Source organism: Hyperolius riggenbachi, chromosome 1 (genome assembly GCF_040937935.1).
Source record: "Hyperolius riggenbachi isolate aHypRig1 chromosome 1, aHypRig1.pri, whole genome shotgun sequence".
Taxonomy (NCBI): domain Eukaryota; kingdom Metazoa; phylum Chordata; class Amphibia; order Anura; family Hyperoliidae; genus Hyperolius; species Hyperolius riggenbachi.
The window spans coordinates 492,778,999-492,797,101 of NC_090646.1; the positions used below are offsets into that span (position 1 = coordinate 492,778,999).

An 18,103-nucleotide genomic window follows, 5' to 3' on the forward strand; every position below is an offset into this window, starting at 1 on the left:
ATGTCCAACACTCGATACATTACCTGTTCCACCGACGCGTGTCCGCGCTGGCCTCTGGCTGGCTTCACTTCCTGTTGGAAGTTTAAACAGAGCGCCCTCTACTGTTTAAATTTCCCCCGGCAGGAAGTAAAGTAAAGCTGGAGCCGAGCGCGGAGAAGAGGCAGAGGAGATCGGGGGACTCGCGCCAGCCGGATCGGGTAATGTATGCGGGGGGTGGGCGCCGGCTGCTGCTCCAGATTGAGATCCGGTTTCAGGCTCCCTGCACACTGCAAATCAGTTTTCCGATTCCGATTTTCAATTCCAATTTTCCCTGAATACATTCAACAGAAAAACGGATCAAAAAATGCAGCATGCAGTAAAGATTAAAAATCGGAATCGGATGTAAAAACCGATTAAAAATCGGAATCGTGTGCAGGGAGCCTCATAGTGAAATCTATTCAAAATCTGTTTGCAGTGTAGGCAGCCAATAGATCAGATTCGATCACAGAGGCATCTATCTGCTGGTCGATGTGGCGGCAACCGGTGTATGGCAGCCTTTACATAAAATCCCATGGTGATGTTTTTCTACCATATCCTTTTTTGTTATATTTCCAAGACCCATTTTCCTTGCAAATCTCAATCAAGCTGCGATTTTGATTGAGATTTGCAGCGGTTTTAAAAAGCGATTTTCAGTATGTTGTGATTTTTCATACGGTTGCAGATATGTGCAGCGCAATTGTGATTTTTCTGGGAGACAAGGGAATTGCACAGAAATCTCATAGTACCACTCTTTCTGTGTGACTTTCGTGTACTTCCACAGATCATACCAAAACTGTAGTTCCTACATCTCCTGGCATGCATCACGTGTCCCTGGCATGCATTGCCTGGCCAGGAACATAACAAATAACCATCAGGAATCTGTGGCAAAAGCCTGAAAGATGGCCTTTTGCCACATATTCCTGATAATGCAGGGACCTAGGGACTCGCGTCAGAGGACAAGTAATGTATTGCTGCATCGGTCGCCGCATCAAACGCCGCTAACGACGTGCTCCTGACCTGCCGGCGATCCAGCAACATTTTTCGCCTGGACAGATTGACTGGATTGATTTTGGGTGGAGATTGATCAGTCAACATTTGCGTTAACTATTTCACAGGAGGTTCGATCACAGTGATTGAATCTGCTGTATTTCGACGGGAAATCGTTTGTGTAAGGGTACCTTTAGAGTAAGCTTTCGCCTAATCAGCCTTCTTCAGACTCTGTTCCTGTATCAATGTAGATAGATAGTGCTCAGTGCTCTTTAAATTAATCGCATGCATTCTACTTCATTTATAGCTAATGGTTCACACATACACTACACTGCACTCTTATCCTTGCAAAAAATGTCAGCACTAAAAATACATAATTGTCATGCAATTGAATAAAATATAGGGCAGTTCTACAGTTATAGGGCAAAACCTGAAAATCTGTGTGCAATTTGATTTTTTTTCCTACCAGTAAGAATTTATAGATCATTTACACTTGGCAGTTAGGAAAAAAAATCTTTATCACTCAAGTTATCTTTATCTAAAAAGACAAGTTAATTTCTATTATTCAAAGTACTATAGTATTTACTTCACTGTAATTAACATATCTGAATTTAAATGGCCTGCTTAGTTTCTGCCAGTATCCTAAAAATAAACCCCATATTGTAGATATCATTTGAAAACATTCATGGATATTTTTCCCGTTAAGTATTGAAATGTTTTTTCTTGATAATTGCTGTAACCTTTGTCTTTTAATGTGTTATAATTTGTAGTTCGGTTTTTCATATTGCACATATGAAATACGAATACTTCGTATTGGAGTTCCAACCCAGAACAATTTACATTGCTGTTGCTAAGTAGAGGCAGTAGATAAAATGTAAATTAGTGGATTGTTTATGTATTGCAATCAGGCCAATCAAAATTGACAGGAAGTTAATTTGATTGTCCTAATTCTAGGCAAACCATTTTGTAGATTTGTCTGGATAGAATTTTCATCTTGACTGTTTTTGTTTGAGTCTTATTACATAGATTTCAGAGTGACTTGAACCACCCCAGTACCAACATGCCAAACCCCATTAACTTACCAAACCACTTTTCACATTTTTGCTTTTTGTAGTCCAGGCAAACAAATTTAACATGTAGGACTTTATTTTGTCACCATTTAACCATACTGAAGCTGGAATGTGCTCATGTTTTTAAGGCTGGGTTCACACTATACGCACTTATATACGCACTATAGTTAGCAGGGGTGTGGAGTCTGGGAAATTTTGGGCACCCGGAGTCAGTCGTTGATTTCATAAACTAAGGAGTCTGAGTCGGATGAATTTTGTACAAAATCCACAGCCCTGCTACGTATTAGACAAAGGAGTCGGAGTCGAGGAGTCTGAGCCATTTTGGGTACCCGGAGTGGGAGTCGTGGTTTCATAAACTGAGTCAGAGTTGGAGTCAGAAGATTTTTGTACTGACTCCACAGCCCTGTTTGTTAGCGCTCGTGATTGCTGAATGCTTTTTCCCACTCGCTTTCATAAAAATCACCTAAAGTCTTTATTTTGTGTCTTTTTATGTGATTTATTTTTTTTTACCGTGATTTTAGTGAAATTGAATGGAAAAAACTGCTCAGCAATCACAAGCGCTCACAAAAGTGCTTATGGTGTGGATTCAGCCTGAAAGCATGTTAAAAAGGATTTTGCATTACTTTTATTTTGTTTTTAAAGGGGGGGGGGGGGGGGGGGGTTGTGTGACCTGACACTTGCCTCAGTAGAAGGAAGCCTCTGGATAGTCATGACACACTCCGACTCGTGCTTTACATGGGGGCTAGGGTGGCACATTAAGGGGTTGGCTTATCGGCGGGTCGTGGCATCGGGCTTGTGTTTTGGGCCAAAAAATTGGCGACCATTTATCTGCGGATCGGCCTATCTGCAGTTATATACAGTAATCATTTAGCCTCATATCGGCTGAGAATTAAATTATACAACTTTGAATTATTAGCATTGCAAACGAATTCTCTTGTAAACCCTGCTGAGTCCTCCATAGTAGCGGTCTAGTACTCGCAGGCCTTGCACATAACTGTAATGGTGGCCATAGATGGCACAATTTTTTCATCCAATCTTACAATTTCTATGTAATATAAGGGAACTGCCTAAATTATCATTTCAATATATTTACTTAATTTACCCTTATACTACATAGAAATGGTAAAATTGTATGAAAAAATTGTACCATGTATGGCCACCATGGTTGCATACACAAAGCCCATTTTATTTTATTCCATGTATGAGGGCCAACATATTTTGAATACTATGATAGTATTGTTGCAGCACTGCAAACCGTTTGGTTGGAATGGCTGCACTTTTTGGCGCTTGGGGCGAGGCGCATGCATGCGTGCATGTATGTTTATTTTCGTGGACCCGGGCTAGAGAACCATTTAGCTGCATGTGCATGCATGCAAGGCTTTACTCAGAATGAAGGATAGTGTAATGTTCCATAATTCACTGAGACTAGTCAGATTGCAATTAATTCAATCCTTGCAAAAGGAGTTTTCTTTGTTGTACTTTCAGCCTTCTATGTCTTTGCTTCTACATTTCGTAATGTGGTGTTTAAGTCTGAAGATTTCAGTATTTTTTTATTTTTTTCTAGCTCTGCATATGACAACGTGAACAAAGTAAGAGTTGCTATCAAGAAAATCAGCCCCTTTGAACATCAAACATATTGCCAGAGAACACTGAGAGAGATCAAAATCTTGCTACGTTTCAAACATGAGAATATTATTGGAATAAATGACATTATTCGAGCTCCAACCATTGAGCAAATGAAAGATGTGTATCCTTTTCTTATATTTACTTAAAACTAACAATATTGTGATTCAGAGTGAATTTTCTTTTTCAGTTCCAGAATTGGAGGAAATATGCTCTAAGAGTCTTACATTATTATTATTATTATTATTATAGTTTATTTTTTTTTTAATTTATTTTTTTTGAGGGTACTAACGAAAAGGTGGCATAGTTTCATCCCACTTGCATTTTTATATATACATATTAACACTGTCCAGTACTACCCTGAGACAGTGCTTGCAAAACTTAAAGGCTTATTATACACACCATGCAATTTTCCCAATTTTGATTAGTAATTTCCAGCATATCCGATCTGCTTCTTACTAATGGTGTGTACAGACATGAAAGATCTTAGACCAATTTTACCACCTTCCATGTAGTAAGAGAACCATACTCTACAGTCTATTCTATTGAGCTGAACTCTCCATCAGATAAAAAATCTTTACAAGATGCTGTACACATTCAAAAGATCCGTTCCTGCAAAATGCATTTATAGTCTATCTGCAGATCCTCATACACACCTTGTTTAAAGAGAACTCGAAGTGTGTTTGAAGAATGTGATCTGAATACAGAGGCTGGATCTGCCTATACAGCCCAGCCTCTGTTGGTATTCCAAACCCCCATATTGTCCCGCTGCACTCTGAAACCAGACATAGATCACAGCCGCGCTGTGCTGCTGTGTTTACATCTGTTAAGTCAGTCTCGGCTGCTCCCCCGCCTCCTGCAGAGCTCCGGTCCCTGCCCCCCTCTCTTCCCTCTAATCAGCGAGGAGGGAAGGGAGGTAGGCGGGGACGGAGTTCTGCAAGAGGTGGGGAGAGCAGCAAAATGACACTATAGAGAAAAACACAGCTGCTGCAACACGCTGTGTCGACAGCACGGCTGTGATTTACCAGGGATTGCAGAGTGCAGGGGGACCTTAGGGGGGTTTGGAATACCAACAGAGGCTGGGCTGTATAGGCAGATCCAGCCTCACTATGCAGATCACATTGTTCAAACCCAGCTCGGGTTCTCTTTAACAGACATTCATCTGCAGGTCAGATCCACCAGGATGGATCTGCAGATGGTTGTCAGATATGCAGATGAATGTCTGTTAAACAAGGTGTGTATTCAAGACTCCACTCAAGACTGGAGTTCGATCCTCCTAATAAATTTAAACTGTAATTAAAATATAACCTTTCTATTTCTCACATAATGGTTATCATAAATAAATTGTATATACCATAATGGCAGTGCTTGGTCCACAAAAATGAAATGATAAACCAATCAAAAATAAAAGTTGATAATAGGCAAATCAAATTCCATCTTTGCAGGATTGGTCCATTTTTAAGCTGCCTAAATTTGTATTCAACATTTGCATAATCCTTGCATATCATTGACCTCCCGTCGCTATTGCAACATTAAGGTGAGCTGTTATGCAATCTAGCGTTCATATGCAGTATCATTTTAATATGTATTTAGGATAATTTTGAGCTGTAAATTATAAACAAGTGCATTATAACATAACCATTGTCAGCTTCTGAACCAATTTTCAAACTCACTTTGCTCACAAAGTCGATTAATTTGGTATGTTGTTAAATTTGGGTTTTGGTGACTACAAATTAGGTTATACAGTACTGCTATGCTCTGCACAGGGACTTCCTGCATGGCTGATGTGAATCCACTGAGAATATTGAATGCAGAGGTGTTTATCACCCGTAAACCTGGTTCAGATTGTGCATGAAGAATGTGTAATGGAGAAAGAATCCCCTCGTTCTCCTGCAGAGTACCTGCACATAACTCTTAAGCTCAACACACCATACAATCTTGTTTGTACAGATTTACCAAATCTATGTAGTATAAGGGCCAAAAACCTCGAATGATTGATTGGATAAGCTCTTATACTACATGAAAGTGGTAAGATTGAACAACCAAGATAGTATGGTGTGTGTGAGCCTTATGCTGGGAATACACGGAAAACATTTTTGCGCTTGATTCCACGCCCAATCGTTTTTTGCGCTCGATTCCACAGCCGATTCGCTTATCTTCTCGTTTTTCTTATCTTTTTCCATTGTCTCCCTTCAGAATCCAGCGTGGAAACGATCGGGCGGGAAATTGGATGTGTCGGAAATTATCAATCGAGCCATCTAAATGGTTCTAAATCGAGCCGTGCATTCCCAGCATTAGATGTATCCACAGTTAGATTCCCTAGGGCCTGATCAATGTCCTTTGTTCCTGTCTGCACCCAATATATATGTACTCTTACCAAAAACTAGTTTTGAATTCTATTTAACAGCTACTCTACAGCTCAAGCCTAAGTTTTCAGTTAGTTCATCTTTGGTGTACATGAAAAGCACAGAGGTACACTAGTGCTTAAACAAATGGAGAGAAGGAAGGTCAATCGGCACTGCAGGTGCTTTATTCCAGGAACAGACACAGGTACAGTACAGAAATTGCAAAGATAAAAATTGAAATTGATCACATACCATATGGTGGAGAGTGGTGGAGCGGTGGGTGCTGGGGAAAGGTGCCTGACGGCCGTTTCGCGCTGCAATGCGCTTCAACGGAGGCTAAGTTCAAGCACATTGCATCGCGAAACGGCCGTCAGGCACCTTTCCCCAGCACCCACCGCTCCACCACTCTCCACCATATGGTATGTGATCAATTTCAATTTTTATCTTTGCAATTTTTGTACTGTACCTGTGCCTGCTCCTGGAATAAAGCATCTTCAGTGCCGATTGACCTTCCTTCTCTCCATTTGTTTGAATACCTGGTCTTCATCATATCAGAGCACGCAGTTTGCACCATAGCAGGAGAAGAGTGTGCAACCATCCTGCCTACGTTCTTCCATCGGTAGCTGTCCTCAAGCTGCAGTGCCAACCATTCCTTCCTTTCCCCTTCCTTTGCATACACTAGTGCTTAAAGAGAAACTCCGACCAAGAATTGAACTTTATCCCAATCGGTAGCTGATACCCACTTTTACATGAAAAATATAATGATTTTCACAAACAGACCATCAGGGGGCGCTGTATGACTGATTTTGTGCTGAAACCCCTCCCACAAGAGGCTCTGGTACCCTACGGTACTCTGGGCAAACTGCCACAATGTAACAATGACACACACACAGGAAATGGCTGTTTATAGCTGTCTGTTAAAGCCAGAACAGCTACATAATCTGCCCACAGTAACAATGTCACCATGTAATACATGTCAGAATGTGAATCTGGGAGAGGAAAGATTTTACAATGAGCAAACACTGACTAAATCATGTATACATAATTATTGTAAAAATTAAGCACCTTTTTATATTAAATTATTTTCACTGGAGTTCCTCTTTAAGTCAGAATGTTCCAACACATCGGGCTCTATTCACAAAACTTCATAAATGTCTTATCACCTAATTGATAAAAAATAACCTTTCAGCACGTTTACAAGCAAAATAACCACTCAAAGTAAGTTGTTCCCGATTAATTTCATTTCAATATTACTTTTCTTACCTTAATTATATTTTTGCTTTTTGGAAGCTTAAAAATGTAACATAGATAAGGTGAAAAAGCTTTGTGAATCATACCAAATGTCTAATAAGATTCACTGGAAGCCCATATCAGCTGGCTTCTGGAGCATAGCTCTGCCCCCTTGCAGAAAATGGCCCTGGCCTTTTCTTTATCAGGTATAGAAAAGGCAGAGACCTTTTTCTGCAAGGTGGAAGGGCTACACATCCGTCACCCGGCTTATATGAGGCTCTAGTGAATAATATACAGCTGGGCCAGGTAATTCACGGTGGCAATGATAGTCTGAGATGGCTGACAGGATGGTGTCAGCTTCCTTGCCAGGAGCTTTATTTTATTCCCAAAAGCAGGTGACCTCTTAACCTCCTTGCCGGTTATCCCGAGCTCAGTTCGGGGTAACCTTCGCAGGAGGATTTCTCAGGCCCCGCAGGGCTGATTTGCATCATTTTTTTTTATTGCATGCAGCTAGCACTTTGCTAGCTGCGTCCATATTTTGATGGCTGCCGATTCGCTGCTACGCGCCCCCCCTTCCTCCAGACCCCTTGCGCAGCCTGGCCAATCAGTGCCAGGCAGCGCTGAGGGGGTGGATCGGGATTCCCTATGACGTCGGGGACTTCATCCCGCCCCGTCGCCATGGCGGCGGGGGAAGCCCAGCAGGAAATCCCGGTCTGAACGGGATTTCCTGCTTTCAGAAAGCGCCGGCGGCGATCGGTTTAGGTAGGGGGATGCCGTTTGTCAGCGGCTATCATGCAGCTAGCGCTAGGCTAGCTACATGAATTTAAAAAAAAAAATTAAGTGCTGGGCCGCCCCCTTGCTGACACAATTGGAATGGTAAGGGGGTTAATATAGCTTTAAAATTCCTTATATTTTGCAGTGATGAAATGCCATTTGTTACATACTTTCAATCAACAAGATTGTTATATGTAAATTGTTGGAGGAATCAAACTGAGTAGTCGGATGATTTTTGTACCAACTGAACAGCCCTGTCAGTAAGTACTGCTCAAAATCTTTATATCTGCAGCAGATCAGACATGCTGGAAATCATTGATTGTTCAGTCAATATGATTGGAAAATTGCATGGTCCCAAAATTGCATCCAACCCACCTGATCCCTACAAGAGGTATATGTATGTATGTATTAAACATTTGAACCCTTGTCAGCTAGGAGAGTTATTAACCTTGGGTCATATCAGATGCATACATATAGGGATTAAGCAGAGTACTCTTTCTCGTTCTTTTTAGGACATCAAGCACTGCTGAGACCAGTGTCCTTTTAGGCATCACTTCAATGTCCGCAATACAGGCAACACAGGTGACCACCATGAACCACGGCACTGCGTAGTTTTAGCAGTGTTACCTGATGCGGTTGTGATCCCATTCATTTTGTAATTAAAGGGATTGCAAACACACAGGAATGCAGGCACCCATGTGTTGCAACGCATGGATGGGGACATTAAAGTGCAACCTATGAACTTTCTTATGTCCCTGTAGATCGCTTCACTGTGCGTTGCCAAAAATGCGGCTAAAATCGCACACAGCCTTAGGATGGCTTTAACATTAGTATCTCTGTGCTGGAGGTTCATGTTTCTAATGTGATCATTTGCTTGTACTCAATTTAAATACTTCTCAATGCACACGACTGGCCTTACATAAATATCATGAACAGATACATTGTACAAGACCTCATGGAGACTGATCTGTACAAGCTCCTGAAGACCCAGCACCTTAGCAATGACCACATCTGTTATTTCCTTTACCAAATCCTGAGAGGACTTAAGTACATCCATTCAGCTAATGTCTTACATCGTGATCTGAAGCCGTCAAACCTGCTGCTAAACACTACCTGTGATCTGAAGGTAAGCAGTTGTGAAACAAATTATAACCCTGTAACCCCGCCCCCCAATTATTTTATGTATATTTTTTTTTCTATGTCCACTGTTTTGCCTTGCATTTTGTATGCCAATGTTTTTAAACAGTATCTTAGTGTATTAATGCACCTACCTTTTGTGATGAGGCCAAAATGTAAATATATTAACAGCTCCTTCACAGTGCATATAGTGTGTACAACCTCTGTTAAAATATTAGGTCTTAGTAATGTAAAGAGAGAAAAAAAAATTGAGACCAGCATAAATGTCCCTCCTTTAATGTGAACCATGACCTGTACTATGCGACTGAAACAAAACTGGTAGGACAAAAAAAGTGAAGACTTAAATAAGCAGGTTGTGATTATGCACATATCCTTAAAGGATACCTTAGCACAAATTTTTTTTTAAAAACTGAGGAAACAGGTGTGTAATGGGCTCTTCTCATGCCCACCGTTCTCCCCACTTCCACCATTCTCCCGTTACCACGGACAGATCCCCTGAACTGACTGTCAGGGTGGTCGCGGATGACTGCACAGGTGCTGCCTGGCGACGCGCGTCCTTGATCGCATGCCACCGGCAAGGAGTTCTTTGCGCATGCGCAGAACACTCCTGGCCACAGGCGGTCAAACAAGGACATGCGTTGCCGGCAGCGCCTGCGCAGTCAGCTGCGACCACCCGACCAGGAAGTAAGTTTGGGGGAGGCGAGAGGGAGCGGTGGGCATGAGAGCTGCCCACTACACATGCCTGCTGCCCCAGTTTTTTAATTGCTTTTCCACTAAGGTATCCTTTAAGTACTTTGACACACCTTTTGGTTTTCAATACCACTTTTATGCTGATGACAAACTGTACCTCAGCCACATGCCTTTATTCCTGTTTATCACCCGTTCCTGACTGCTATATCTTCTTTTAGGACCTCTTACTTCCAAAGCTTTAACATAAGTAAAATGGAATGGATTATTTTTCCATTGTCTGTCCACTTTCCTGCCTGATAAAACAATAAATGTCAGTAATGTCTCAATTTCTGTTTCCCAAGCATGTTGCCTAGGGATCAATTTTCAGACCTTCTTCTATCTTTTCTTTTTATCCCATACAATCACTCTTTGTCCCCATCTTTTTATTTTCTGCTCAAAAACATGTCTTGCATCTGACTCCTTCTCATGCAGGACACCACTAAAATGCTAGTACAAGCCCTAGTAATGTCTTGCCTTGACTGCTGTAATATCCTGACCTATGGCCTACCAACTAACAGACTTGCATCCCTCCAGTCTATACTTGGCAGCTTGACACATCAACCTCTCTTCTCACCCTTGATCTGCTGCGTCTCTTTGCTAAGCTCTTCATTGGCTGATGGCTAACCAGAGGCTTCACATTAAAGATTTCACTATCCTATTTATTTATTTATTATATTTATAAAGCGCCAACATATTACGCAGCGCTATCCTACAAAACTCCCCATTATTTTTCCCCATACATCTTCTCACTAGTCTACAAATACCATCAATATTGCAACCCCTGTTTGCACACAACAATCTGCTTTCCTCCCTTAGAATCACTTCCTCTAACTACGTATCCAGGACTTCTCAAGATCCTCTCCTTTACTCTGGCATTCTTTTCCAAAATGCATTCTTTCTCCAAACCTTTTAGCCTTCAAGTGTGCCCTAAGAAATTACACCTTCAGCCTCTGGATAATCTGTGCTCCTTTCTGATTATAGACCACAGACAATACCACTCTAGATGAAAACATTATATACAGTGATGTGAAAAACTATTTGCCCCCAAAAGATCTCAATTACTTTTGTTCCTGAATTTCTTTGGATCTTGGCATGATGTCTAGCTTTTGAGGTGCTTTTGGTCTACTTCTGTGTCAGATAGCTCCTATTTAAGTGATTTCTTGATTGAAACAGGTGTGGCAGTAATCAGGCCTGGGGTTGACTACAGAAATTGAACTCGGGTGTGATAAACCACAGTTAAGTATTTTTTTTTTTTTTTTTTTTTTAAAGGGGGGGGGGGGGCAATCACTTTTTCACACAGGGCCATGTAGATTTGGAGTTTTTTTTTCCTCACTAATAAAAATCATCATTTAAAACTGCATTTTGTGTTCAATTATGTTATCTTTGGTTTTTGATGAGCAGAAACATTTAAGTGTGACAAACATGCAAAAGAATAAGAAATCAGGAAAGGGGCAAATAGTTTTTCACATCACTGTATTACCCCACGTCATTATCAATGTGTATTTTTTTGCATACCCCTGTCTGTTTCTTACTCTTGGCAGTGTCATGGAAGATGGCGCTATATAAATCGGCAATAAGTCTTGGAATTTCTTAGCTGGCTGGCAAATCGAAATGTAATTTTTAATCGCATACTAGACTTGAGAAGTACTGATCTGTGTTAATGGCAGTTTAGTTAAAGAGGAACTGTAACGACAAAACGTCCCCTGGGGGGTACTCACCTCGGGTGGGGGAAGCCTCCGGATCCTAATGAGGCTTCCCACGCCGTCCTCCATCCCTCAGGGGTCTCGCTGCAGCCCTCCGTACAGCGGTGACGTCAATATTTACCTTCCCGGCTCCTGCGCAGGCGCTCTGACGGCTGTCGGCTCCGAAGTAGGCGGAAATACCCAATCGCCGTCGGGTCTGCTCTACTGCGCAGGCGCAAGTTTCCGGCGCCTGCGCAGTAGAGCGGACCCGTCGGAGATCGGGTATTTCCGTCTATTTCCGTGCCGAAAGCAGCCAAAGCGCCCCCACTGGAGCCAGCAAAGGTAAATATTGAAGCTACAGTCGGCTCTGTCGCCGGCTGTTCGGAGGGCTGCAGCGAGACCCCCGTGGGACAGAGGACGGCGTGGGAAGCCTCATTAGGATCCGGAGGCTTCCCCCACCCGAGGTGAGTACCCCCCAGGGGAGGTTTTTGATATTAGTCTCTTTAAAGCGGAATATAACCCTGCAATTCAACTTTGCTCTAAAACATTATTTACAGCATATAATATGCAACCAGCATCTTTTTTACTAGACCAGCATTGAAGGGTTACACACAGAGCTTTAAAGTTCCTGGAGAGAACTGCTCCCTGCAGCGGAAGTTTAGATAGATATATTTAAGCAAAACAAAATGTAACAAGCGAGGAATGTTGCACACTCTTTGGCTGTCCTCCAGCTCCTGCACAGTAAGAGAGTGTGAGTCACATTCCACGGTTGTTACATTTTGTTTTTCTTAAATGTATCTATCTAAACTTCGGATGTGTCTGCATTTCTCTCCAGGAACTTTAAAGCCCTGTATGTAACCCTTCCAATGTTGGTCTAGTAAAAAAAAAATGCTGGTTGCATATAATATGCTGTAAATAATGTTTTAGAGCAAAGTTGAAATGCAGGGTTATATTCCGCTTTAAAGAGACTCTGAAGCGAGAATAAATCTGTCGCTCCTGGAGGCAGGGCTAACTGCTGCAGCCCTGCCTCCAGTCGCGTCTGTCAGCGGCGCATCGCTGCCTCTCCCCGCCCCTCTCAGTGAAGGAAGACTGAGGGGCGGGGGAGAGGCGGAGATACGCGCTGACAGACGCGCGTGGGGCAGGGCTGCAGCGGTTAGCCCTGCCCCAACCAGGAAGCGCTCCCCCGCATTACGGAGGGGATTTGGGGGATCAGGGAGCCCCGTTAAGCCGCGGGATAGCGGCGGTTTAGCAGGGGCACACGTGCCCCTGCTATCTATGAGGTCTGAAGCGAGATTTAGTCTCGCTTCAGACTCTCTAAGTGCAAAAACGAACTGGTTAATGATTCAATAACTCACTGTATGTATTGGTTTGAAGGAGTTGTATTTTGTGCAAAAGAACTTGCTCAAAAATGGTAACAAAGGGAGTGATTTTTTTTTTCTTTTTTTAAGATTCCTTGTACTTTGTGTCTCTTCAGTTTTGTAAATGTTAAATGGTTTTCAGCTAGGCCACCTCTTCCCAACCTTTTCACGCCAAACATTAACTCCATGACGCATCACACAAGTTTAGTAGGAAAAAACTAATAATGGTGAAAAGTGTGCCTTTTCCTAAGTGCATTTCAAAATGAGATCTATGGATGGAAGTGTTTGGGATGCTGCTCCTGCAGTTAAAAAGGCCAATACTTAGTGGTGAGACCAGGCATTATTTTTTGTTGTGTTAATCCAGCACCCTGACCTGCTCTCCCACCTAGCACCCTCACCCCAATCTAACTCTCCCATCCTGCAACCTCACCCAGCTATGGTCAACCAGCACCCTCACCCCAGCCAGCACACTGACTTCGCTTTCCCATCTGGCACACTGACCTAGCTCTGCCACCTAGCACCCTGACTCGGGTGAGGGTGCGGGTTGACCATAGCTGGGTGAGGTTGCAGGATGGGAGAGTTAGATTGGGGTGAGGCTCTGCCACCCAGCACCCTGACTGGGGTGAGGGTGCTGGTTGACCATAGATGGGTGAGGTTGCAGGATGGGAAAGTTAGATTGGGGTGAGGGTGCTAGGTGGGAGAGCAGGTCAGGGTGCTGGATTAACACAACAAAAATGAATGCCTGGTCTCACCACTAAGTATTGACCTTTTTAACTGCAGGAGCAGCATCCCAAACATTTGACTGTTCTGAACCTAACATTTGACACTGCTTAGGGTTTCCAAAATTAAGTCAGCAATGTTATTCAAAATTCATAAAACATGATAAAATCATTTAAAAGCTAGGGCTGTGGTGGAGCACTTCCATACATTCCATTGCAACAATCACATCAACCAACCTCACACGCACACTCTGGTACTGATATCTAGCTGGGATCTTCACAGAGAGGGAGGAGCAGGCAAGAAGCGCCAGAAGTATATGAGCATAGGTATGCAGCGATCACCCGGACCTCCAGGATAGACAAAACAATGAACCATCAAATGGCAGTGAGCTGCATCCATCAACTGCAGTTCCAGATGCGTCCAGATTTGCCTGCGGGCTGCAATAGAATGCGCGCTGTCTCTCTGCTCAAGCTACCAGGGTGCTGGCTTACCAGAGCTGGGGTGAGGGTGCAGGCAGACGAGAGGCAGTGAAGATGGCATGTGGCTGGCTGAGGCAACACTTCACAGCAGAACAGCATAATAAAGCTGTGGTCTCAGTCACTCACCCGGCCATAGGATCTTTGCTCAATCTGCATGGACCTCCAGACCCTCCTCCCTTAGGGTAGTGTGCAGTCACTGAAAGGGAGGCGGGGCTTACAGGGCAGAGGCGGGCGCTGCAAGGGAGAGAGAGGACACTACAAGGGGAGGAAACAAGGATGCAGCAACTCACTTTTTTTTCCCCCTAAATTATTCCGCTGCCCGTTCCTATTCAGAATTCGGCGACACATACCCGGAGCTGCCACGACACATGTATGTGTTGTGACACACTGGTTGGGAACCACTGCTCTAGCATGTGTACAGTGCCCCTGATGCTGTGATGAGAGAGACTGACTGCTGGATCCTCTCACTCTTCCTTGCCCCGTCCTGTCATTCCACCCTCCTCCACAGCAACAGAACAAGTCACTTATGCCTGTTACACACCATGCAATTTCCCATCAGATAATTTCTGACAGATCCGATAGTTTTTCTGATCGATTTTCGGATCACTATGCAAATCGGTCAGAAAAATGATCGGGAATCAGATTTAACCTATTGGAAATGATCTGTTCAACCTATCTGATGGGAAATTGCATGGTGTGTACCAAGCTTTATTCTGCTGAGATGAACATTATGAAGAGATGTGAAATCTTCAGATATGGTCTTATTTTTTTATGTGAAAAACAAATTGCTTTAATGGGGTTAAAATCCGTGATGTAAAAGCCAGTAATATGTATTTAAATATTAATATATTGTAAATCCTCTTAAATCCGCAGGTTTTTAAATGCATGCAATCCTGTGAATACTGTATGTTGAGTTTAATTTCTCTGCTTGTCTAGCTTTACTCATTTCAGCTTCACCAGAATGGCACTTGTGCTGTCTGGTTGTTGAACAAGTAGTGTATGAATGTTTGCTGAATTAAATCCTTTGTATGCTAGCTGAACAGTTTTTTTGGCATTGACATCTGCCTGTAACTTCATTAAAATTGGCACTAAAGCAAAAGTATTAACCAAGGCAAAAAATAGTGTTACAGCCCAACTAAACCTTGCCATGGTTTGACCCCCACAGACTAGGCATTTGTAAGCTGCTTTAATGTGTAAAATAGCTTTTAGTGTCATAGTGGACGCTTTTCTTTTTAAGCGCTACAGACTGCAGTACTGAGAATGGGTATGGTCAATGCCTTGTAAATCATTCTAGGATAATCCAAATGTATTCAACTTGAACATAGATGGATCAAGCCACATACATTTTCAAGCTGCACACAATTGCATAATCCTGCATCAACTCAGGAATAATTTGCACCCCAATGACCATATCTAAAAGAGAAGTTTCTTCCCTGCTTGCGGTAGTCGGACTTCCATTCTCATACATTAGGATGCAAACTATTGGTAACCAAAATGTTGAGCTGGATGGAAATGGTTCCCTCTGCAGCAGTCTGCTGTGCTTCAAAGAGGTGCTGGTATTTAAGCATACATTACGTTTTACCACTGAAATGGCTTTAGGGGAAAAATGTAGGAGAGCACAACAATGTAGCATTTAGGACTGTTTCATTACTATTGCAGTGTCCATAAGCTCTTCATCTGATTACTGTTGAACTGATTCATCTAGAAAGAGGGCACAAATAAAGATTATCCACAGATACACATTTAGCCTTAAAGGATCTCTGTCGCAAAAATCTTAAAATTTAATTTACATGTAAACATATACAAAGTACTGTGTTTTTCGGACCATAAGATGCACCTAGGTTTAGAGGACAAAAAAGGGGAAAAAAATACTAAACCTGGGGCATCCATGGTACAGGGGCATCTTGTGGATATTCTCCCCTCCCCAATTTATGTCCCCCTTGTACCTATTGTGTCCCCTTTGTACCTTTAGTGTCTCTTGTGACCTCCACTGTCCCCATGTGGTCCTCTGTCCCCCTGTGCCCTCATCCATGCTCCTTGTGTCCTTAAATGCCCCTCGTGTCCTCTTAGGTGGCCCCTGTGTCCTCCAAAGTGCCCCCCTTCCTCTAAAATGCCCCCTGTGTTCTCTTAAGTGCACCCTGTACTTGTCTGTCCCCCTGTGACACCCTGTCTGTCTAAAGCCTGTGTGTGGCTTGCAGGATGGTAATGCACAGTCAAACGACAAAAAGAGGCGGCACACCACTGGCTGCAACAAATCTTGTTGTATTCACGAACAAGTGCACACTACATGTTACAGAATATTACATCCTTCATCAGGTGAAAAAAAAAAAAAAAGTTTTTTTACCTGATGTAGGATGTAATATCCCATAACATGTAGTGTGCACTTGTTCGTGAATACAACAAGATTTGTTGCAGCCAGTGGTGTGCCGCCTCTTTTTGTCGTTTGGATGTTTCCATTAGCCGTAGGAGCAATCCGGCTGAGACAAGGCACCGGCAGTCATTCAGGATTTATACCCGATTCACTTATTCTCCGTGCACCAGTTGATGCGATTGGTCTTGCACAGTGCCTGTCCCCCGAGGCTGCCGCGTCCCTCTATACAGTGTTTTCGCCTCATCTCCTTCGACTCATTTCCCTGGCTCTTTAATGTGGGGAGTGTGAATGCTGCTGCGGCTTACCGATGGATTACAGCACTGATCAGCAGTAAATCATCGGTAAATCCTCGGTTAACAGCCGCTGGGTGTTCCGTGCACGTTGCCTTCACTTCCGCATTGGTGATGTAAGCGGAAGTGAAGGCAGAGAGAGGCTTCGGCAGCGTGCACGGACCACCCAGCGGCTGTTAACGCGGAAGATTTACCGCTGATCAGCGCTGTAATCCATCGGTAAGCCGCAGCAGCCTTCGCACTCCCCACATATTCCCACATTAGAGAGCCAAGGAAAGGAGTCAGAGGAGATGGGGCAGAGGACGACGGGGGCGGAAACACTGTATGGAGGGACGCCGCAGCCTCGGGGGACATGGGCACTGTGCATTACCATCGTGCAAGCCACACACAGGCCTTAGACAGACGGGGGATGGGGCAGCCGCTGTAACATTTGATTTTAAGGGGGGGGGGGGGGGGACAACTGGTGCCGGGCAGAAATTGCATTTGGACCATAAGACGCAGGCACTTTTTCCCCTATGTTTGGGGGAGAGAAAGTGCATCTTATGGTCCGAAAAATACGGTAGGTAAAATGAGCCATAAATTACTTTTCTCCTAGGTTGCTGTCACTTACAGTAAGTAGTAGAAATCTGACATATTTTGACTAGCCCATCTTCCCATTTGGGGGGTTCTCAGGGTTTTTTTTATTTCAAAAAGCACTTAGTGAACGGCACTTGCTCCATCCAACTGCCAAAAAAGTGTACGCTGAGCAGCAAGGCTGGCCAGCATCTTTGTATAAATCTTTTTTTCAGGGAATGTCTTTATGAAGATTAAAGGCCTTGCTGAGAAATCCCCCGTGAAGAGATGGACTAACCCAAAACCTGTCGGCAATGTCAGATTTCTACTACCTGTAAGTGACAGCGCCATAGGAGAAAAGTAATGTATAGCTTATTTTACTCTGGAAGAAATGTACAGATAGTCCTCGGTTAACGAACGAGATAGGGACTGTAGGGTCGTTCGTTGACCTGAATCCGTTCTTAAGTCGGGACGCTGTGCCATTTCTGTCCTTTGTGCCTCCAGTGTCCCCCTCATCTCTGGCCCCCATGTCTCCTTGGTCTCCATTGTGTCTCCTTGCGTGTCACGTGTCTCCCATGTGCCACCTTTGCCCCCATTCTTTAAGCTGAGTAGGCGCAGCGGAAGCCATATCGGGGACATCTCAGCTGTTCCACAGTGGTGTAAGGTCTCAGGGTGCTGCCCGGAGGCTGCGCGTCCCGTCCTCTCTCCATTCACTGCCCCCCCCCCCCCGGCGGCTTC

General features: G+C 43.6%; 1 protein-coding gene across 1 annotated transcript in view; it reads left to right on the top strand.

The window, feature by feature from the left end:
- The window catches only part of MAPK1 (mitogen-activated protein kinase 1), a 75,041-nt gene that overhangs the window by 38,755 nt on the left and 18,183 nt on the right, over positions 1–18,103 (top strand). The window contains exons 2-3 of the mRNA XM_068243075.1: positions 3,640–3,822; positions 8,984–9,173. Coding sequence (XP_068099176.1) covers positions 3,640–3,822; positions 8,984–9,173 — 373 coding nt within the window. The remainder of the gene's footprint in view (positions 1–3,639; positions 3,823–8,983; positions 9,174–18,103) is intronic.